This window comes from Lactuca sativa, chromosome 4, assembly GCF_002870075.4.
Source record: "Lactuca sativa cultivar Salinas chromosome 4, Lsat_Salinas_v11, whole genome shotgun sequence".
In the NCBI taxonomy this organism is placed as follows: Eukaryota; Viridiplantae; Streptophyta; class Magnoliopsida; order Asterales; family Asteraceae; genus Lactuca; species Lactuca sativa.
In genome coordinates, this window is record NC_056626.2 from 21,065,666 (window position 1) to 21,089,683 (window position 24,018).

General features: G+C 35.4%; 3 protein-coding genes across 3 annotated transcripts; 1 reads left to right on the plus strand and 2 right to left on the minus strand.

Moving 5' to 3' along the window:
* The first annotated feature begins 8,816 nt into the window (after window positions 1-8,816).
* On the plus strand, window positions 8,817-12,273 carry LOC111915829 (glucan endo-1,3-beta-glucosidase 3). Its single transcript, XM_023911467.2, has 4 exons — window positions 8,817-8,994; window positions 10,446-11,699; window positions 11,792-11,819; window positions 11,922-12,273. Exons 1-4 carry the CDS (start codon window positions 8,919-8,921, stop codon window positions 12,070-12,072), a joined length of 1,509 nt encoding a protein of 502 aa, XP_023767235.1. The 5' UTR covers window positions 8,817-8,918; the 3' UTR covers window positions 12,073-12,273.
* A 75-nt stretch (window positions 12,274-12,348) lies between these two features.
* On the minus strand, window positions 12,349-13,561 carry LOC111915830 (F-box protein SKIP28). Its single transcript, XM_023911468.3, has 2 exons — window positions 12,970-13,561; window positions 12,349-12,884 (listed from the first exon to the last, which is right to left on the minus strand). Exons 1-2 carry the CDS (start codon window positions 13,330-13,332, stop codon window positions 12,369-12,371), a joined length of 879 nt encoding a protein of 292 aa, XP_023767236.1. The 5' UTR covers window positions 13,333-13,561; the 3' UTR covers window positions 12,349-12,368.
* Window positions 13,562-13,717: 156 nt separating this feature from the next.
* On the minus strand, window positions 13,718-15,803 carry LOC111915831 (uncharacterized). The gene is made up of 2 exons (XM_023911469.3): window positions 15,413-15,803; window positions 13,718-14,046 (listed from the first exon to the last, which is right to left on the minus strand). Exons 1-2 carry the CDS (start codon window positions 15,653-15,655, stop codon window positions 13,873-13,875), a joined length of 417 nt encoding a protein of 138 aa, XP_023767237.1. The 5' UTR covers window positions 15,656-15,803; the 3' UTR covers window positions 13,718-13,872.
* Window positions 15,804-24,018: the final 8,215 nt, after the last annotated feature.

Sequence of the window (24,018 nt, forward strand, 5' to 3'; positions counted from 1 at the left end):
AGACGAAAACGGAGTCCGTATGAAGGAGTTACGAATTCTTTGCGGTCATTTAGCAGTCTAATCTCCTCCTACTGTTAAATTTAAGATCGGTCGAGAATTAGCAGACGGAGTCTAAATGAAAGTTGTAGATCTTGATTTTACCTACGTGTGGATATAAAGAACGTCGAAAGCGGAGCTCGTATGCGAGAGTTATTATTTTTCTAAGTCAGGAGGCTGATACGCGATATTGGGTGACATGGCGCGATCACAACCATTGCTTTCTCTCCAAGGAAAGCCATCAGATGATGACATGTGGCACCAACTCGGCGAGTAGGTCCTCCTACTCGGCGAGTCTGTCTGGATTTCACCCTATAAATAGAAGTGTCGGGTTTCTCTCATTTCTCACACCTTTCCCCACTTCTTTCTCTCTCTACACTCTCTCTCTAGCCTACCTTAAGCCCCCTAAAGCCTAGGTAAACCCCCTAGCACCCGAAGGAAGCCCTGAGGCTCCCAAATCCCCAAGAAAAGAGCCTTTCGGCTTGGGAACGCTGCTCCAGCGAAGCCCGGTTTTCGAGAAAACCCGCTGTAAGTGAGCTGTACCTATCCTATCTTTACTATAACTTATGTTTCAATATAGTATTGTTATTAGGACCTTATAAGGAGTATTTGAGATATTATTATGGGTTATATAAGTATCGTTTAACGCTTATATAATAATAATAATAACTAGACTATTAAATTAGTCTCGTCAAACGTTAGACTAAACTCTAGTGGTAATGATACTAGGTTTCGTCAAGGGATAATTGTTTTAAGAGTAACGAACTGATGTCCGAGTGCCGAGTCACCACCTTCTCAGGTGAGTGCATGGTCCCTTTCATCTTACACATAGATATGAAGTATTTTACATAAATTACGTGCTATGTGTGCATATTATCTGAATACTTGTTGTCTATGCTGGATGAATGATTTTATACATGTTTTAAATGATTTAAACTGTATATTTATTTTATATCTACAAATATGTTGGGATAAAACATGGGTAGATGAAATAGTTGGTGTGTGATGAAATAAAATAATGAAATATAGGTGATGATAATTAGGTGAGGATAGATAGGTGATGATGAATCGGTGATGTAGGATACTACAACCTTGTCCGACAATTTGGAGATGTAGTCATCTACCAGAGTATAGATGGCGACCATGGACTATTCTAGACAACCCCGTGGAAACACTAGCAGGCTCATAACCTGTAGGTGGTGAATTACGAGTTCAGGCGATGTTGTAACTACGTATTCATGCGATGATACCCTAACCCTTGGTGGGCACGTATTGAGGGAGTAATCCCTGAATCAATACTATCTATGTGATGTAGGTGATGATCCTTAGGGAGAGTCCTTAGGAACAAACATATAAGGAAATGCGATGTAAGGAGATGAGAGGTAAATATGATGTAGGAGACGACCCTTAGGATAAATCCCTAGGGAAGGTGCTTAGGAATAAATAAGATAATGGGGATGGGTAATTGGGTTAATTGTTTGATGATTAAACATAATAATTATATTATTGTGGGTTGAAAACCCTATGTACTCACCAGGTTTCCCAACCTGACCCACTCAATTTATTTATATCTAAGGTGTTGTTATGAAGTTACATTACATTGAGAGATTAAGGAGATATAGATCACTAGTGTAAATGAATGTAAGTTCTGTTTATGCTTATGTTTCTGTATTGACGATGACATCCCAAATGTTTTAAAATGAATAAAAATACATTTCTTCGGAAATGTTTTGATAATGAAATTATCATGTTTTTATGGGAACAAATTCCGCAACATTTTTATTAAAAGAGGTACTCTGATTTTTATAAAGCATAAACAAAAAATCGGTCTTTTCTGGCCGTGAAAATGGGGATGTCACACTGCCCGAAAGCAAATAATGGGAATATTGGTGGAAGTGGCCAAGTATTCGCAATGGGCCAGGAGGAAGCCGTTGCAGACCCCACTGTTGTTATGGGTACGTTTCTCCTCGATAACTCATATGCATGCATGTTATTTGATAGTGGAGCGGAGAGGAGTTTGTGAGTCATAGTTTTAAAAACCTACTCAAACAAATCCCTCAATCATTAAGTGAAACCTTTATAGTCGAAATGGCTAACGGGAAAACAGAAAGCGCTAAGGAAATATACTTAAACAGTACCCTCTCACTAAACAATAAATCCTTTCCAATCAACCTCATGCCAGTCTCAATAAAAAGTTTCGACGTCATCATAGGCATGGATTGACTAAGTTCTCATCGTGCGGGCATTTTATGTTAAGATAAGGCCGTTTGCCTTAATCTGTCAAATGACGAATCCCTCGTTTTTTATGGCGACAAACCTAGCACCCCTCTTCGTATCATCTCTTGTATCAAGGCTCAGAAATATCTGCGCAAGGAATGCCACTCGTTCTTGGCACATGTTGTGGATGTGAAACGAGGAGTAGAAGACATCAAGAGCGTGCCTGACGTCTGTGACTTTCCCGATGTCTTCCCTGAAGATCTTCTAGGAATACCTCCTGAAAGACAAGTCGAATTCAAAATTGAGCTAATTCCCGGAGCCACTCCTGTAGCCAAGGCACCGTATCGTTTAGCTCCAACAGAAATGCAAGAACTATCTAGCCAACTGAACGAGCTGCTCATCAAAGGATTCATCTGGCCAAGTTTCTCGCCTTGGCGAGCACCAGTGCTTTTTGTGAAAAAGAAAGACGGATCGTTCAGAATGTGCATCGACTACCGAGAACTCAACAAACTTACCATTAAGAACCGGTACCCCCTACCACGAATAGACGATTTGTTCGATCAGCTCCAAAGAGCAAACTACTTTTCCAAAATCGATCTAAGATCGGGATATCACCAACTGAGAGTCCTAGAGAGCGATGTTCCTAAGAAGGCCTTCCGAACCAGATACGGTCACTACGAATTCGTAGTGATGCCGTTCGGACTGACCAATGCACCCGCCGTGTTCATGAACTTAATGAATCGGGTATGTCGTTCGTTCGTGGACAAATTTGTGATAGTATTCATAGATGACATACTCATCTATTCAGAAAGTAAAGAAGAACATGGTCAACATCTGAGACAAGTCTTAGAAACACTAAGAACTGAGAAGCTTTACGCGAAATTCTGAAAATGCGAGTTTTGGATTAGGAAGGTGGACTTCATAGGGCACGTGGTCAGCGAAGAGGGAATCTACGTGGACCCTTCTAAGATCAAGGCTATCAGGAATTGGTCTGCGCCAACAACGCCAACCGAAATTCGCCAATTTCTAGGCCTTGCTGGCGATTACCGCATGTTTATACAGAACTTCTCCAGCATTGCAAAACCTCTCACCTCCCTGACTCAGAAGGGTGTAACCTACAACTGGGGGGAGAAGCAAAATACTGCATTCCAAACCTTGAAGCAAGCCCTGTGCAGTGCACCCATTTTGTCTCTTCCATAGGGGACATAAGGCTTTGTAGTGTACTGCGATGCATCCAAGCAAGGGTTGGGTTGTGTACTAATGCAGCGAGGAAAGGTTATTGCGTACGCCTCACGACAGCTAAAAACGCATGAGGTCAACTACACCACTCACGACTTAGAACTTGGAGCAGTGGTTTTCGCCCTAAAGATCTGGAGGCACTACCTATACGGTACGAAGTGCACCATTTTCACAGATCACAAGAGCATCCAACACATATTCGATCAGAAGGAGCTCAACATGAGGCAAAGACGTTGGGTTGATCTACTCAACGACTATGAATGTGAGATTCGTTATCATCCGGGAAAAGCCAATGTGGTGGCAGATTCCCTTAGTCGTAAGGAGTACTCGGGTCGAAGAGTGAAGTCATTAACCATGACGATCCATTCACACCAGTCAACGCAAATTAAGAAAGCCCAACTGGAAGCCTTGAAATCTGAAAACCGAACAGGTGAAGCACTTAGAGGGATGGACAAGAATTTTGAGAACAATGGTGACAGAGTTTGTTACCTCATGAACCGAATTTGGACACCGAAATTCGGTGGGTTTGGAGAGATAGTTATGAACGAAGCACACAAGACCCGATACTACATGCACCCAGGTTCAGATAAGATGTATCTGGATCTCAGACAACTCTACTGGTGGCCAAACATGAAAGCAAGAATTTCTACCTATGTGAGCAAGTGCTTGACTTATGCCAAGATCAAAGTAGAACACTAGAAGCCCTCAGGTCTACTCCATCATCCCGAGATACCTGAGTGGAAGTGGGAGCAGATTTACATGGACTTCATAACCAAACTACCCAAGACGCAGGGTGGTCACGATACCATTTGGGTGATCGTCGACATGTTAACCAAATCTGCCCACTTCTTGCCGATCAAGGAGACAGATAAGATGGAGAAATTAACAAGAACCTACATCCGAGAGATTGTGGAACTTCATTGAGTACCAATATCTATCATCTCGTACAGAGACAGTAGATTCACTTCAAGGTTCTGGCAGACACTGCAGAAAGCCTTGGGAGATAGGCTAGATATGAGTATAGCCTATCACCTACAGACTGACGAGCAGAGTGAGAGAACGATCCAAACACTAGAAGACATGTTATGATCATGTGTAATAGAATTTGGTAAAGCGTGGGACATCCACTTGCCGTTAGCTGAGTTCTCTTATAACAATAGTTATCACACTAGCATCAAGACTGCTCCATTTGAAGCCCTTTACGGTCGCAAGTGCAGATCACCTTTGTGTTAGGCGGAAGTGGGCGACACGCAGTTGGCGAAAGACCTAGTCCCTGATAGCACTCTCACTGGTACGGAAATCATTAGGGAGACGACTGAAAAGATCGTTCGAATTCAAGAGCGACTGGAAGCCTCAAGAGATAGACAAAAGAGCTACAAAACAAAAGACGAAAACCCTTAGAATATCAGGTTGGTGACTGCGTTGTACTGAAGGTTTCACCCTGGAAGGGCATGATACACTTCGGGAAGCGCGAAAAACTAAACCCAAGGTACATTGGACCCTTCGAAATTACTGCAAGGATTGGTCCAATAGCTTATAGACTCCAACTTCCAATCGAACTTAATAAAGTACATCCGGTGTTTCACGTGTCTAACTTGAAGAAGTGTCTATCCGACGAAACTCTTGTAATTCCACTCAAGGAAATCGAGCTGAATGAAAATATTAACTTTGTGGAGGAACCCGTTGAGATCATGGATAGGGAAATCAAACGAACTAAACAGAGTTGCATAACAATAGTGAAGGTTTGCTAGAATGCAAAGCGATGACCTGAATTCACTTGGGAGCGAGAAGATCAAATGCAACAAAAGTACCCGCATTTTTCCCTAGTTCATAAACTTTTTCTTTGTAATTAATTTCGAGACGAAATTCCCTCTAACGGGGGGATGATGTAACAACCCGACATTTCAGGTCAATGTAATGACTAAAAGTCAAATATGGTAATTCCTTGGTGAATTAATAAATATAACATCAAAAATGAAATGTTCAAAAATCTCACTTTGAGTGTACTAGGTGGTAGATATCGTAATAAAGTTTCCAAAAATATAAAGAACACTAAAATCCGAGTTATAACGAAGATGTTATGACCAATTTAAGATCCGCAGCAAAGCCAGTAAAACACTATTAAGCATAAAACGAGAAATTTCAATAAAATACTTTTCAACCTTAGGTCTCTAAATGAAAGTCGTAGATATCCCAAAACCGTAAACATACATAAAAAGAACGCCAAAATCTGACTTCATATGAGGAAGTTATGATTTTTCGAAGTTTTGGACATAGCAGTAGACAACTAAAAATTCGAAATAGAGATCGAGCGACTTTCTGCCAATATAACCTAAACGAGAATCGAAGATCTCATCAATGGTATTACAACGGTAAAAAGTCTGACGAAAACGGACATCAGATGAAGAAGTTATGGATTTTTAACAGACTTTTCCTGTCCCAGCCTGTTAAAAATGTAATATTTAAAAATAAAGTCAAAATTAGCCAATGAAGTCTAAACGAGAGTTGTAGAGCATAATCTCACCTACGTTTACATATAAAGAACGTCAAAATCGGAGCTCGTATGCAAGAGATATGAATTTCTGAAGTTCGAGACACGAAAATCGAAGTTGTCAGACAGCTCACGACGTGAGCCTGTGACTGATGGGTTCCAGAGCTGACAGCAGGCATCTCATCCATGGAAGAGGATAAGGGTCGACCTCACGACGTGAGCAACTCAATTCTCACGTTGTGAGACCCCAAAAGTTGGCCTATAAATAGAACTCAAGGGTGTTCCGAGTTTAGTTGCTCACTTCTTCCCTTTCTCGTGCCTATGCTCTGTGTTTAACCCCTCGAAGCCATCCTGAAGCCCCAATTTTCATATTCAAGTTCTGAAGGAAGTTTTAAGCTCCCGAGATTCCCGAGAATCCCGAGAAATCAGCTTTCTCCAGTCGAAGTTCTACTCGACTTTTGTCTCACCTTCTTCAAACTACAAAGTGAGTTCATACCCTCATTTCTACGCTTTTAACCGATTTTAAATTCTTTTGAATGCTTTACCCCCCCCCGGGGGGGGGGGGGGGCATAGAAGTAAACACACGGTCAATCCCGTGTGAAAACATCAATCTTTTGTTATACATTTCATGTGGTTTTTACAACTATTATATGATCATGTTAACATGCAAACATCTTACACCACTTTACCCTCCCGGGATGAAACATAATTTTAAATATTATAAGTTTTACTTATATGTTTGCATCATATCAAGGGTAACCCTTTTTACTATAACATTCGTAAACATGCAAGAACATACAAATCATTATCATGCCTTTGTTAATATCGATTAAAAGGATAATCATTTCAGAAACAAGTGCATTCATTTTAATGCGGGACTTAATTGAGAATTCGTGAGCCATTAATCTTCAATATACCTTTTAAGGTACTGCTAGAAGTCATGTTTATAAACAGAATCTCCCGTCTGGAGAACGTGACAAATGTGTATAGATCTATACGGGACTAATGATCCCGCGCCCTGACTGTTAGCTACAGTCCCCGGGGTGACAAGTATCATCTCATTTCGACGCCTGAAGAACGTCGCTATAGGCAAATTATGATAGTACGGTTATAAAACTCACTGGATAGACAATTATTATGGTATTACGTTTTCACGGGAAAAGTAACAAATACAATTTTTTTCACATTCAAATACAAATCTTCTTATAGTTTTGTTTTATAATAAGACTATACATCATTCTTTTGAGCATGTCATAGTTGCTTACAGATTACGGTCCTGGACATTCGAGACTGCATTTCACATTTAGGAAAATATAGGATTTTCCTGGTTCAAATACATACAATTTATACAACAAACACTCATACTCATTTCATACACTCATAAGAAAATATCGGATTTTCTGGAAAACGAATGTGAACTTTCGAATGACATACATTTTCTCAAAACACTACTTATGAACTCACCAACTTAATTGTTGACATTTTTTCTTGAAATAACTTGTATTCTCAGGAAACCGCTAATAAATGTTAGCAACTACTTTTAGGGATTTACGCTCTAGCGTTAACATCATCTTTTGGAATTCATCATGCTGTATTTGACTTTTAAACACGTAATAGATACAATCATGTAAACTTTTCAAATATATGCTATGATGATGTATACTTTCTTTACTATTCAATTGTTATGATATTGAATATGACGTCCTCCGCCTCTTAATGTTTCCGCCGTTCTGGTTTGGGGTGTGACAAACGGTGGCTATGAGAGCTAGTAACTGTTTTACTACGTGAAATACTGAATATTTAAAAAAAAAATATTAAACAATGAGGGATATAAAATAAGAAAAACTTTAGAAAAACCAACATATTTGCATCAACTTATTAAACATACAAATATATTATATTTTTTAGTACGTTAAAACATTTATATTTTAAAAATGTATAATTTAAAGCTTTGAACTGGTGAAACCTTAGATCACCACAAATTATGGGTAATCGATTCTCAAGGATTTGGTGTTAACAATCCATCACATTAAAAAATTTGAAAAATATAAATATTTTAAAACACTAGAAATATATATACTAATTTTTTTAATATTTGAATGAAAATAGATTGTGTTTTCCAGGTTTAAAAGTTTTAAATAAACTTATAGAGAAAATATAGGGATTTTAGTATTATACTAAATAATAAATAATATAATAGTTTTTTTAAAAAAGAAATAGATAAAAATATGTTGGATACAAATAATTAAACGAAATAGGATTATATTTAGGACATGTTCGACAAAAACTAGTTGGTAGCGGGTAGTTGATAGCGTTTCGTTAAACGCTACGTGATGTACTTTTGAATTTGGAGCGTCTTGTTTAAACTAAACTATAAAAACTTGTAGTGTAAAACGAGATTTTTTGTTTAAAACATAACGTTTTGTCAAACGTTAAAAATTAAAAGCTCTCAAATGATCCGAAACGTTCTGTAATAAACACGCCCATAGTCTAGATATCTACAGTTCTACACCTCAAACGATATTTAAATTGCGAAGGATATATATAAGTCATGCAAATAGTTATCAAGTTCCAATATGTGTGATATGTATATTTTAATTTTAATTTCAAATATATAATTATTTTAGAGTATAATTCGAATGTATTACCGTACCAAATGATTAACTTGCTGACAATACTTGGATTAGGTTTTTGGACATCATCCCGGCTAGAACCTTAAGACTAACGAACCACTTCAAACTTCAAAGTCTTATTTATTATTATTATTATTATTTTCTTTTTGAATTTAGATAGTTTAATGTTCCACTTCCAACCCCACCCCCAACCATTGTCTTTGGGCTATTGCTTCCTCAAACACCCCCTTTCTGCCCCCCTCCCTTTCTCTCTCTACATTTCCTTTTTGGGTTCTTGGGAGTTGGGACTGTAGAACCCTTCAATGGCGACTTGGAGATCAATGGCGCTCCTCTTCCTCTTCCTCCACCTTCTACCTTTAGCTGCCATGGCCGACAAAGGTCAACCCTTTCTCTCTTCATTCCTCTTCATATCTTTCATCTTTTTCTGCACGTTATACTCTGTATGCATAGCTCACCAAATTTCACTTTGGAAATCTTAATTTTTGCATCTTTTAAGTAGTTTTGTTCCTAAAAAAACATTTTTTCACCTGCGTTTTTGCATTTTTTACGGTTTAATCCGAAGGTTGGGTGTTATTTGAGATGATTTAGTTAGGGTTTATGGTGTAAATTGTGAAAGTTTGGACAAAAACATATAAACCCAGAAAGACATTGTGTTTTAGAAGCCATAAACCCTCCTTGTTCATATTCATATTCTGATTCTTCTCACTGCAAATGAGTAAAGTTTCTGGGTTTTTTCCACTGTTCAAAAGAGATGAATTTTATACTTCATAAATATTTTTCTGCTGAAATTTTATACTTTGTAACACCATTCAACTACAATGTCTTTTGAGTAGTTTTATTCTCAAAGAACAGTTTTTTCACATACCCTTTTGCATATTTGGTTTTGTTATAAGAGGTGTTTTAATTAGGGTTTATGAAGTAAAAAATTCGGCAAAAACTCAAGTACTCAACCTATAGAAGTTTTGGTCATTGCAAATGAGTAAAGTTTTAGTTTTTACTGTTCTGGAAAAAAAGAAACTTAAAGGGTTTATTTGAATTTTATATTACCTTAACCTTCCCAGAATAGTACAACTCAAGTACAGCTTATTATTTTCTAAGAAACCAACAATTTACACTACGAAAATCATTTCTTTTTGAATCTTTTGAGTAGTTTTATACTAAAAAACAATCTTTTCACATACCCTTTTCTGTATTTTATAATCTTAGCCTAAAGTTTGTTTTTTATTATAGATGTTTTAATTAGGGTTTATGGTGTCAAAGATTGGCCAAAACTCATGAACCCAGAAAGACATTGTGTTTATAAGCCATAAATCATCCTCATTCATATTTTTGCTTATTAAAAATGAGTAAATGTGTTGATTTTTCACTGTTCTAGAAACAAAAGTTCTGCTTTTCATATACTTTTTCTAACATTTACCTTAACCGACCTTCCTGGAATACCACCATTGAGATACAACTCAGAGCATGCTTTATTTACTTATTTATTTATTTGTTTTTGCATAAATTATACCCTTTTGATTTTCCAAACATTAAAGTGGGAATAACAGGACTACCAAAGATTCCATTTTGGGTCCATCTAGATCAACTTTGAAGGGCACTATTGACATTTTATTCGGCTATACAGACATCATATATAAGTTAAATGTTACGCATTTTTCATTTTTTCTTCTAAAAATTTGTAAATCCCATCACTGATAAGATCAATTGTCATATTTGTTCCATATCTTTATAGTGATCTCTCCCAATTTTTATCATTAAATTAAGACACTAAAGTCAATGGTTGACTTTGTGTGAAATGTCTAAAATACCCTTAGTGCCTTTTGTTCCAGATGCTTTTGTAGGTTTCAACATAGGGACCGCCCTCTCCGACATGCCCAGCCCAACTCAGGTGGTGGCCCTTCTCAAGGCCCAAAAAATCTTCCACGTCAGACTCTACGACGCCGACCAAGCCATGCTCCTCGCCCTTTCCGGCACCGGAATCCGCGTTACCGTTTCCGTTCCAAACCAACAGCTCCTCGCAATCGGCCAATCCAATTCCACCGCCGCCAATTGGGTGGCTCGTAACATCCTCACCCACGTCCCCGCCACCAACATCACCGCCATCTCAGTCGGATCCGAAGTCCTCACCGCCATCCCCAACGCCGCCCCAGTACTCGTCTCCGCCCTAAAATACATCCACGCCGCCCTCGTCGCCGCCAGACTCGATTCCCATATCAAAGTCTCCACCGCCCATTCCTCCTCCATCATCCTTGATTCCTTTCCACCATCCCAAGCCTTCTTTAACCGAACATGGGACCCAGTAATGATTCCATTACTTGAATTCCTTCAATCCACGAAATCTTACCTCATGCTTAACGTCTATCCGTATTACGATTACATCCAATCCCGCGATGCCATTCCATTGGACTACGCCCTATTCCGCCCTCTCCCACCAAACAAAGAAGCAGTCGATTCCAACACCCTTTTACACTACACCAATGTATTCGATGCCATTGTCGACGCTGCTTATTTCTCAATGTCGTACTTAAACTTCACAAACATTCCGATTGTGGTAACGGAATCAGGATGGCCATCAAAAGGCGATTCCAACGAACCCGATGCCACTCTCGACAACGCCAACACATACAACAGTAATCTAATCAAACATGTTATAAACAACACCGGGACACCAAAACACCCAGGGGTAGCTGTCAGCACGTTCATCTACGAGCTTTATAATGAAGATGCAAGATCGGGGGTGGTTTCAGAGAAGAATTGGGGGCTTTTTGATGGAAATGGGAGGCCGATTTATGTGTTGCATTTGACTGGTTCAGGGACCATGTTGGCTAATGACACCACGAACCAGACTTACTGTGTGGCTAGAGATGGTGTTGATCGGAAGATGTTGCAGGCTGCATTGGATTGGGCTTGTGGACCGGGGAAAGTTGACTGTTCGGCTATGGTTCAGGGTGCACCATGTTATGAACCGGATACTGTTGCAGCTCATGCCACTTATGCTTTTGATGCTTATTATCATCGAATGGCTATGGCTGAAGGGACTTGTGATTTCAATGGTGTGGCTACTGTTACTACCACTGACCCAAGTAAGTAAAAGGTTCAATGGTTTATATGTGTAAAGAGTTGTACTCCGTGCTTTAAATGTTATACTTATGTTATCGAATTGTTTCACTTGTAGGTCATGGAAGTTGTATATTTCCTGGAAGGTAAATAATTATTACAAAATGTCACACTTTTCATTGCAAAAAAAAAAAAAAAAAACCATTGAAATTGTGAAATTAATGGTTTTTATGTTATTGTTTGTGTAGTCATGGGAGTAATGGGACATTCATAAACGGGACTTCTTTGGCTCCGTCTTCAAATTCGACTTCGGGTAGCTTGTCAACATTCAACGAGAGCAATTCGGTTTCTTTTATGAGACTTTTTGTGGTGTTACTTTTGAGCGGGGTATTTTTGTAAATTTGTCGAAAATATTCGGTTCTTGATTACCTCATTTTGTTCCTGCCCATGAAGCGGGAGGGTAAAAAGGTCACAATCAAAGTTTGTTTGAAGCTTGAAGGAATTGTTGGACTTAGGAGCGAGTTCGTTTGTTGATTGTAGAAACAAGCGAATCAAGATTTTTTCTTCATGATCTATCTATTCTTTGACTGAAAGTTGCAATTTTTGTCTCATTCACATCAGTCTTAGCGTAATGCACACACAAAATGCACTGTTTGTAGGTACAAGTACTTGAAATGATTAAATTGATTTGTCATTCAAATTTCATCGATTGTCGAATAACAAGCCTCACATACAAAACCGGAGGAGTCGGGAAGAACACATTGCTTGTATGCATGTTTGTTACAATAAGGCTTATTACAAAAACCACATTTTGGTAGTTTAATCCAACAATCTAGACACAATGTATCTTCACAAGCGGCTTCACTATCTTCTTCTACACATTTTCCACACTCTTCGCACCTCAAAATGCAAAATTTACACCCTCGACATCCCCCGATTGTGTTTTTCCTCTCACATGTCTCCAAAGGGCAATCGAACACCATTCTCACTTCATCACATTTGGGACATATTCCCACATCTATGGAATCTTGTCTTGAAGTGTCCGGTTCGTTTGACTTCATCAACATACAAAGTGTTTGAAAGTGGTCTTTCGTGATGTTATAGATACCGTTTATCTTTAGGCTCTTTAAGGTTGCAACGTGTTGGTTTAACGTTGTCACTGCTTGGATAATCCCTTCGGGGGTTAAATTCGTGCATTGAGGTACATGTAGCTAAAAAAGGAAATATTGTTGTTATAAACACATATCCAAACACCCTCTAATTCACATAAAATTTCAAGATCAAGTAAAATCGTACCTTTTCGATATTGGGATTCATGGCTACTACTGTTTGAACACCATCGTTTGTAACTCTGTCACAGTTACTAAGAACCAATGTTCTAAGCCTACCCATTGCTTTTGAAGCAATCTTGACTAGAATTTCATCCGAAATCCGTGATCTTTGATGATTTTCATCCACTATGATGTTGAGCCATGGCAAAATATCATCTTTTAAAGCGTTGTTGAAGGATTTACATACTTGAGCCATGGCAAGAAGCTCAAAAAGTGGAAGATAGGGTAATACAAGGTATAAAGATTCATGGGGTTGTCCTGTGTTTGATGAATCTTGATTTATTTGATGTTGTTTGTGGTTTGTTTCATGTGAAATCTCCATATCCATAGCTCAAAAATGTTTTTTTTTTCTTCTTAACAAACTGGAACGGTTGTTCAAAAGGTATAAGGAGGAATTGTTTTTCAAGATAAGTAACATGTGGCCAAGATTTTGATAAATGTTCAAGAAATTGACATTGTACCCCTCCAAATTTTTGACATTGTACATCTAACCTTCAAGTTACCAAAACTTATCGTTCAAGTCCAATGTGTGTAATTTGACTTGGAATGCAAAATGTTGCTCAACCATCAAGCTTTGTTCGAGTAGCCATTAATAATTTAACTTAGTTCGATAAAAATAACTAGTTTCATGCTTCAAATCAGTAACCCGATCAACTAAAAACCCTAGTTTTCAAGAAGTAAGCACTTGATACAAAAGTTTGAAGAATAACATGAATCGACAAAAAAAGGTGATATGATTAACGTACAACACATACACAATTACGCTTAAAAAAGTAGACCAAAATACAAGTTTCATTCCTTTTTCCTAAGTTTTAATTTAACCAAAAGGACATTGAAGGCTATACTAAGAAAAGTCAGAAAATAGTGATTAGCGATGATGATCCATGGGCATGGGCATAGGGTCAACAGTGGTCTTGAAAAGAAGAACATAAACTTTGTTGATGGAAAAATACAAGAAACCTCCCAATGAATGCGTCACGTATGACCCAAAGCTGCTTCCCACAATGCAGTGCCATGCAGGCCCGTATGATGCGTCGAATTCCTATGATAACGACATATAACCATTTTTTTTAAAAAAAAAAATCTCTATTCAATTTTATTATTATTATTTATTATTATTATAACACAAAAAATTTAACCACGAACAAGAGCTAATAACCATTGGTGTATATTAAATAAAAATAATGAATAATTAATATAGTGAAAATAATAAGTAATAGTAGTATTAGTTTAGATTACCTATTATAGATACATTAACACCTCTAGGAAATATAATCAAGACAAGTTTTTAAAATAAATGAAATTTCAAAAAGATAAAAACAGGAAAGTATTTTACTGTATTGCCCCTATAACTTGATGGGGACATGTCCATGGGAAGCTGCACACTGTCCAACATCACTTTGTCCAATCTAACCAAATTAATATCATAAACTTTTTATAACAACGACTAGAACTATTTAGAAGTTTTATGTGACATGTCAAAATGGAAATCTTTAAACATAAACGTATCATAAAAGTTGTCAAAATTTCTTTTTATGGAAAATACTCAACTAGAAATGAAATTTACGATGGTATTAACTTTGAATAAGCATTAAATATTCGTTTTAATTTATACATTTAGATAACATGTTTAATTTTAAGATATTAAAGAAATAAAGTCAATCAACATTCTCGATTATCAATTCATGTAAAAAGAGAGCAAAAGTAGTGATACTCTGTGAGTAGAATCTCACAAGACTACAAATAGTAGATGGGTATATGAACAAAATAATTCTGACACCATAAAAAACAATTTTGACTACCTGCTTTGGAATTTTTCTGTTTGTCCCTTCTTTTTCATTAAAGATATTGGAGATCATTATTATACTTTAAAAAGGTCAAATATTTTTCAAATATGCAGAAAACTTCAAATCTTAGCTTAAAAGTTTCTAAGAAAATTCTAGATTTGTGACACCTGAGCATTCACAGAAGACAAGTGATTGAGAATTAAAGAATCCCACACAAGAAACCATAAGAATTGGAAAAGGAATCCTGTTACTTGTTTCATATAATCAAGAACAATCAAACTACCAAAAGCATTTATAGACGAAATAAATTTGAAAAAGGTTTCTTGTTTTTCTTTTCATTTTGCATATTCAATATTTATATGACTTGAACCATTTAAAATAAAGTCTTGAAGGTTTCTCTTCTAATGTGAGGATACGTGGTTAACAATAAGAACTGTTTTGATTATTGCCATGGAGAAACATCCATAAACCTTCATGAAACATATTTAAAAATCTTTTTAATTAATGTACTTAGCTCTAATTAACCCAAAATCAAGAAAAAAAAGATAGACCCATAATTTATTGTTATGCATTCTTGAAAATAAAGCGAAAAAAGAAAAGATTTTAGGAAGAGAATGTTACCTTCTTGAGGGCAAGGGCAAGGCGTTTGCTGTCAATCTTGATTCCATTTCCAGGAGACATGGAATCAAGATGATCTTTTGCACACTTAAAAGCTTTGTTTTGCAAAACCGTTGACATATCAGAAGCTTTGACTCTGATATTGAGTTGTTGATGGAGGTTTTGTTGATCGGTAGCTTTCTTCTTCTGTATTAAATTGCTCAAGAACTTGCTCCTTCTTTCTAGCTCTTTCTCTGCTTCCTCCATAGCCTCATCACTCGATTCTTGATTTCAAACTTGTTGAATTTTGTGGGGTTTTGAGTTGAAGAAATGGGATTTTGGGGTTTGATTTGTTTGTTTTTCTTGTAATGAGTGAAAAGTGAAAAGCAATGTGAGTGATGAGGTGCGGTGATGGAGTGGGGTCAAGTTAATTGATCCTCGGATTTGGTAAATAAATACAAATGTTTTCCCTCCTTTAAAAGTACTTTTAATTTAGGAAAACTTTTAAACTAAATCTTTATTATCATGTAATACGTAAAACACCAAAAATTATAATAATAATAATAATAATAATAATAATAAATTAAATTAAATTGTTTTCCACATTCTCTTATTATAAATATTTCTACCAATTAAAATTACGACACTTATCATTATTTTATCATCTTATTTAATTTAATACAGTATCCCTAAAATACATTTAACCAAGTAATTGAAAAAAAAAGATCACGTAATCGACATCTTCATCCCCATTATGTATCCAAGTCTTTCTTCTCATATGGTATGTTGGCCATCGCTACTTCAATCAACATCAGTGATCGACACCAATGAATTTCCATGACAGTGTTGTGGTTAAGAAGAATCAAACATTTAATTCTTATGCCACTACTTATGTTTCGAAGTAAGTCTCATTTCGTTGGTCTGAACTTTCCTTCCAGTCAACGATTTCGTTAAAAAGAAAGAGGTGCATTTTGATTGATACAACAACTAATTTTTGTTTCAAATTGTTAGGAATTAGGAACCTTCTTCATAATTACATTATTATTTCATGGAGAAAACTTTAGTTTGCATGAGTAAAAACGATTCATGAGACCTGAAACTTAACAATTGATACAAACCTCATGTGTAACGTTCAAAAAATCATGATACAATTTTTCATTTTTCAAAAACCATTTTATAATCCATAAGTCATACACAAGATTATTTCCAAAACATAGTCATAAAATTACAGTATACAAAACATCTCTCAAACATAAATCCAAAAATGATGTGTACGATCATGCATTTGCCTTGCCCCGATAATCTGATGTACCCGAAACCATGAAACCAAACTATAAGCCAAAGCTTAGTGAGTTCCCCCAAAAATACCCCACATAACAAAACATATACAAACATGCATGCTGGGTCCACATGTTGATACGGCGAACTCCAGACGCATGATGAGCTCTCTTACCCCAGGGGGTGTTGTCCTATAGGCGTCCAGGAATTCACTCTGCGTAAGAATAATAAAAACTAGGTCAGATAACCATACCGAGTGTGGGACCCCAATATAGCTCTCCAATGCCTAAGTTAAATTGCAACCCTTTGGTATTGCTTTTGTGTCAATGAATATGTGTTCTCCTTACTTATATGGTTAGCATGTCTCCCTGGGATATTTATAGGTTGTTTGTGGTTAGTAAATCCCACTTCTTATTACCTGGTCTGCGGGCGGTCGCACTTCCTGTCCTTTCCTTATTTATTTTATTTGCTTTGTACTATTTGGAATATTTTATGGGATACGATTCTGATGCTGGCGTATGTCATTTTTAAATACATATTTGTCCAGAACAAGTGGTAATGCTTTGTAAAGCCGACCTGGTGGGTACCGGGCCGGTAGTGGAATACGATTCTGATTGTCTTCTATTTAGGTGTGAGCATGGGTGTTGTGTATATGACTACCACTTCTTTTTTTCTTTTGATGTATACTTAAAAATTTTATATTTTGGATTCAATTTTTCATATTTTGGATTACACATGCAACAACTGTTGGTTTGGTTCAGCTGTGAGCGGTGATTTTATGGAGAACCAAAAAGATAACAAGGTTATTAGGATAATTTACCTTATACATATTATTTGTTTTCTTACCCCTATTGTATGGATTTTCTTAGTAATAATATGAAGACTTCTTTTATATAGGTTTTCATGAACAGAGGCTAACGACAATATAAAATTTTAACAAAAGACAACTCTTGCTGTCAACTGCAAAGATGTAATGAAATCGTTAAATCAAGGCAACTTTGTTGTTGTTCAATGACATTTTCATTATTATTGTCCAATCATCATACTTTTTAACAAATGATTTTACAGATTAAAACGGGAAATGGAGAAAGATGGGTATTCATCTTTACAATCAGTGCGTTTAATTGTTTCAATGGGTTCAACCATAATTTTGCCAAAAGGGCGTCATTATTAGAGAACATATATGCATTTAGGTAAGACACATTATATAGTTTACCGTTATTGTATTATTAATTTCCTTATGTTTTGTTTTTTGATAGTTTGGTATCCAAATTTCTATAGGATCATCGTTTTTGTTTTGACTTTAATTGAGAATCCATTATTGTTGCTACTTTATTTTGATTTTAGATTGCTCCTATTTTTGGTATATGCAGAGTAGCCTTGGTGAAGATCTGATAAGTATGAGAGGCTCCATTGGTGCTTTTCGTACGCCTACTCCACTCCATTTTCTTTCATTGATGTGTAAGGAATTTCCCAAACTTTATTTTTGATTTTCTTTCTGATCTTCATGTTATAGATTCTTTAAATCTTTTATGTCTTCCATAAGCATGAACATCGTAGTGATATGGGAAGGGCAAAATGGGAAAGATTTCCTTCATGAACCAAAAATGATGTTGATGGTATGTCAAATGGGCATGTTTTAATATTTTTATTGACAAAAGTGGAGGTTAACAGCTGACCCACATGAAAAGAGTAAATTAATAGGGTTTGGTTGGAACTTTAGGCTCTTCAATTATGAAATATCTTCTTCGACAATACCACTTGAGGAAAGAAGAATCAGTCATATGAAGTTTTGATTTGGTTGCAATTAGGTATCAGGGAACAACTTTCATAAATTTCCAGGTAGTAAATATAACCGTATATTGAATTTATTTGTTATATGTTTTTTTTCATAAAGAAAATATGATATATATATATATATATATATATATATATATATATATATATATATATATATATATATATATATATATATATATATATATATATATTATAATGTTAAAAAGACAATCATTAGCTTAAACCATTTTTTCATGCATATTAGATGTATAATTTAACATATTGTTTAATTGGAAGTACTATAATTTCATTCCCTTTTTCAATTTGTTTACTTTCTTCAACAAAAAATAGCAACATATTTATTGATTTGTTTATTATAGTGTCCTACTTTCTTGAAGCCATTTTAACAACTATAGTTGGGTATACTTTTCAAGAAAAATTTTCGAACAAGGAAAAATATTAAAAGTACATTGCTATAACTGGGCAGAATTTTCAAACTACAATGTCTTAATGGCATTTTGGTCTTTTTCAACACAGAAACAACAAAAAGTAAGAATGTTACAGGTTTGTATTTTTGAATTTTCAAATGATTTATATGTTGAATTATTGGTTTGATAATGTGAATTGTTAAATGTTAGGGAGGGGGGGGGGTAGAAAAACACCAGAGGACACATACGATCACCACCCAAAAGAGAAATATAAGAACTTATACCATCTTCGACACCCTACAACATCAGCAGACACATGATAACATACCAAGGACAAAATTGTATAACTATGAACAAAATGTCATAGACTAGAAGAACACAAAGAAAAATGCCCAAAAATTCGTCAAAAATAAATTAAAAACACCAAGAATTTCCTAGAAAAACTCTTAGAACATCCCACACTCTCTTCTAACTCATAGGTTTTCAACCCACAATATTATAATTTTTAATTACATAACCATCAACATTCAAATAACTCAATTATCCATTTTCCCATCACTTTCACTTACTAATCCTATTATGATGATCTTGAGGGATGTTTCCTAAAGGATCTTTATCAACGGACAACTATAAATCCTAGGTGATTAGGCACGACGGTATAATAATACTTGCGACAACACGGCGATACATTAGTACTTTTTGTATAATCACGCAGGCACGACAATACAATGTATTTGGGTTTAGCACGACAGTACAAAAGTACTTGGGTTTAGCACGACAGTACAAAGTACTTGAGATACACACGATAGACACAACTTATTATCTCACACAACTCTCTCTCTAACCTATCACAACCACTATTTCACACAACCCTGTCACAACCTCTCATTTATTATTTTACACAACCCCTCATTACCCAGTCATATTATTGAGTATGTTAAACATACCAATAAATCAAGTAGTAATCATATTTTTACAACTACATTAAACACAATAAAGATAACACACATAGTAGTTAAGCATTTAGAATAATTATACATATATATATATATATATATATATATATATATATATATATATATATATATATATGCATAAGCTTGAAAGTAACTATGCACTCACTTATTAAAATGATGACTCAAAATTCGGGCAGAGCTTCACTTTTAGCAAATGACCTTTCCTTTGACGTGACCTAGTATCATTATCACTAAGTCTCAGTCTAATATTCTACACGACTAGAGAGAATCTAGACCTATCAATCATTCTAATGAATACCGATAACTCTGTCAAATAAGGATCAGCCAAGCAGGACAGTCGGGAGGCAGGACCATTTCGACATATAGTCTTTCTAAACTCTAACAACCAAGCCGATGTGACCATTCTAGACACCTCTCCCGTAAGTAGGTCAACCAATATATAACTTGGAATCACTGATAAATCTTAATTATAGGTTCATAACAACGAATATGACTATAATTATAAATTACATGAGGGCAGAGTAAGTGTAGCTCACTTACATATTATGGATGAGAACCAGGGTCCAAGTGGGCAGAACTCTAACTCAGGGTCTCCTATTCGAAGGCTACTACTTGAATGCATACTATGGGGTATTGTAGGGCTTCGCCTCAGGCTAGAAACGAAAGAAAAATAGGTTTATAGGAAGGATTATTGAGAGGGGGAGAGAGAGAGAGAGTGGTTGTATGAGTTGAAAGATCTAGTATGCTCAAGAGCAAGGTTGTAAATCGGTAGACCGGGGTCAAGGGATTAATCGGCTAGGCGGAGATTAATCGGGGACCATTAATTATTAAAAAGTTAATAAATATAACATTAATCCTAAGAATATAACATTAAATATAATGTTAATAAATATAACATTATATCAATTTAAAAAATTATTTACAAATTAATAAATATAACATTATCACATCAAACTATTATTACAAAAAACCCCTTTGATCCTTAATATATCACATTTCCATATACATTCTTAAAACAAAAGAATCCTTCTACTCATACAAATGTATCTAGTTATCAAATGAATCCTCTTAATACATCACATCACATTTCCATACACATTTCCAAAACAATCCTCTTAATACATCACATTTCCATACACATTTCCATCTACTCATATAAATATATCAAGTTGTCATATAAATGTATCAGTAGGTTGTTGCACCTTATCAACATTAACACTTTCATTATGAGCTCATAAACAATCCATTCTTATGTCCTGCAATGCACAATCCATTCTTGTGAGGCATGATCACACCAATCAATTCATATTACATGTTTGTCTATCAGTGTGTGTTTGCATAACCCTCCACCTGTAACGAAAACAATTAAATAATCACTTAGGCAATTGATCGAATACTTGGCGGGCAGATGATTTTAGACACAAAACAATTAAAGATATCATGTAGATATAATCCATCCATCTGTAACGAAAAATTACTAGGTTGAACATAAATACATGCATAATAGAAAAGATTGAATTGTAATCGATAGGTTGGAGAAGACATAAGATCAATAATCATCAAGAAACAACGAGAAAACGAAATGAATAACTCATATGAGTCGAGATTGAATTTAAAAGAAAACAACTAGAAAACATTTGATCTTTAACAATCATACCACTCGAATTCTGTTCTTCCTACTAATCTGAGTCGAGATTGAAGAACTTACCATCAAAGACTCCATACAGATTTCAATTTCAGAAAAAAGGCGGATGCAGAGGTGTTGAGTGTGGCAGTGACTGGTGGCCTGCAAAGGAAAAACCGACAGAGGAGTGTAAGAGCTTCACGGCCTGGTTCAGTGGGATTTAAAGGAGGCTCCGATCGTGGTACCAACAGTATGAGGCTCTGAATATCCTATTCAATGATGCCATAGCAAAAGACGATCGCGTGAAGGAAGAGAGTGCTTGTGTTTTTGTTCGAGGGAGCTGTGATCCTATCACAAGTACTAAAGAGTTAAAAGTTCCTACATCGATGGTGGGATAAGAAAAGAAGGCAAAAGTTATTCTATAAAAAGGGGAGCCGGCTGCTTTGATAATGAAACCCATCTAAGTTTGGGTTAGCCGACTCCTTTGAGCTGGTAGGTGTTTTAGAGTTAGCAGAGCTAACTTGGTTCGATTTGGGTCCGATTTAGGACGAATTAGTCCGATTTGGACCATCTTTGACCGATATCGACCAAGCCCGACTAGCTTACCCGATAACACCTATTCGTAAGTGGTTGGTGTCCGCCAAGCGTCTAGGCGCCGATTAATCGACCGCCTAAACCGATTTTTGGAACCATGCTCAAAAGTCATTGTAGAATGATATTGCTAATAATTTATGATCTTATAGGGTCACACCATATAACAAGTTACCGTCAATTGATTATTTATTAATATAATTTGATTTTTAATAAATAGATCAACACTTGTATTTAATTGAAAAATTATTATTTCATGGAAATAATATTTTACTAATTGAGAATTTATTATTTGTGGAAATAATATTTATTGGAGAAATAACAACTTATGTAATATATCATAAAGTAAGATTATTTATAAAAATGATTGATTTTTATAAAGATAACACACACACACACACACACACACACACACACACATATATATATATATATATATATATATATATATATATATATATATATATATATATATATCAACTAGCCAAAGGACAAGCTTCTTTTAAGTTTTGTTGTCTTGCATATTTACGAAATTATGAAGAGGCCAAGCATGGTCTACTTTTTATTTTTTATTATTTCCTATGATGCTTGTAAGAAACATGTACCATGTTGCTTTTTCTTTATGGCCTCCCTTTACTTTTTGGGCATTATATAAGGGAGAGCATGGAAGGGTTTTGATACACTTCTTGCAAGTCTTCTTCTTCTTTGGAGTACCAAAACCAAGAGCTCCTTGCACTCTATGGGGCTGCCAAATTTCAAGTTTTGCAAGCCTCCCTTCTTATTCATTCTCTTGCATTTAGATGTCAAAGAATGTCCTTTTGTTGCTTCACCTCTAAACATATATTTGGTATATATTTCAAAGGCTTATGAACAACAAATTACAAGTGAATACTAGCATGTTTTGATGGTTCTACTCTTGCATGGTGGATACTTGTAAAGAACTCTTGCTTTAGAGATTCTTGCCACACTTCATCAACTTCCAACCTCCCATGAGGATCAAAGTCTTCAAAGGTTGTTATGCTTTCCCTTATATGGTTGTTTTAATCTTTCTAACTATTGCAAAATGATCCTTGGTGGGTAAAATAGTTTCAGTTTTATTCAACATTTTTTAAAGCTTCCGTTGTCAATTTTACCAGTTGTGAAACTGGATTTTTGAATAAAAACCCAACAATTGGTATCAGAATAATTTTTGCAAGATTAGTTAGATATTTGTTAAGTTGATGAAATCTTTGTTTTTGGAAAACATGGATGGTTTTCTCTTTGCAAGAAAAATCCATACATATTTTCTATGACAACTTTAAAATGTTTATAATTGTTAATTTTGACTAAAAGTTTATATGCATCTTTTTGGTCAAAAAAGTTTTCTTAGAAAAACAAAGAGTTGTTATATATATATATATATATATATATATATATATATATATATATATATATATATATATATATATATATGACGTGCATAAACTTGTCATTGACCTTTGTGTTGTTGCATGTGTTGAATTATTTAAAATGATTGTAACTATTTATTTATTAATATGACATGTAATAATTAAATAGATAGTTTTCATTTGTTAATTTTTGTATGTAATATATTAGTTTTAGGAATAATTTATTTTTATAAAAATGTAACAAGAATGAAAATGGTGGCCATTTTTAAGATCAAAAGTTTATAAAGTTGATTTTATTAAAGTTTCTCAAACTTTATATAATTATTTTTATAAACTTGCTAAAAGGTGTTGAAGCAAGTGAGAGCATGGTGGTTGTCGAGGTCAACAAAATAAATGTCCTAACTATTACACACTAAAATAGTGTATAGTGGTAAATGGATCGTATCCACGGAGATTGGTTCAATTTAAATCTTTATGTAAATCTCTTTGTAAAACACTTGCAAAACAAAACTAAAAGTAAAATGGGCGGGGGGGGGGGGGGGGGGGTTAATTCTTTTTGATTGTT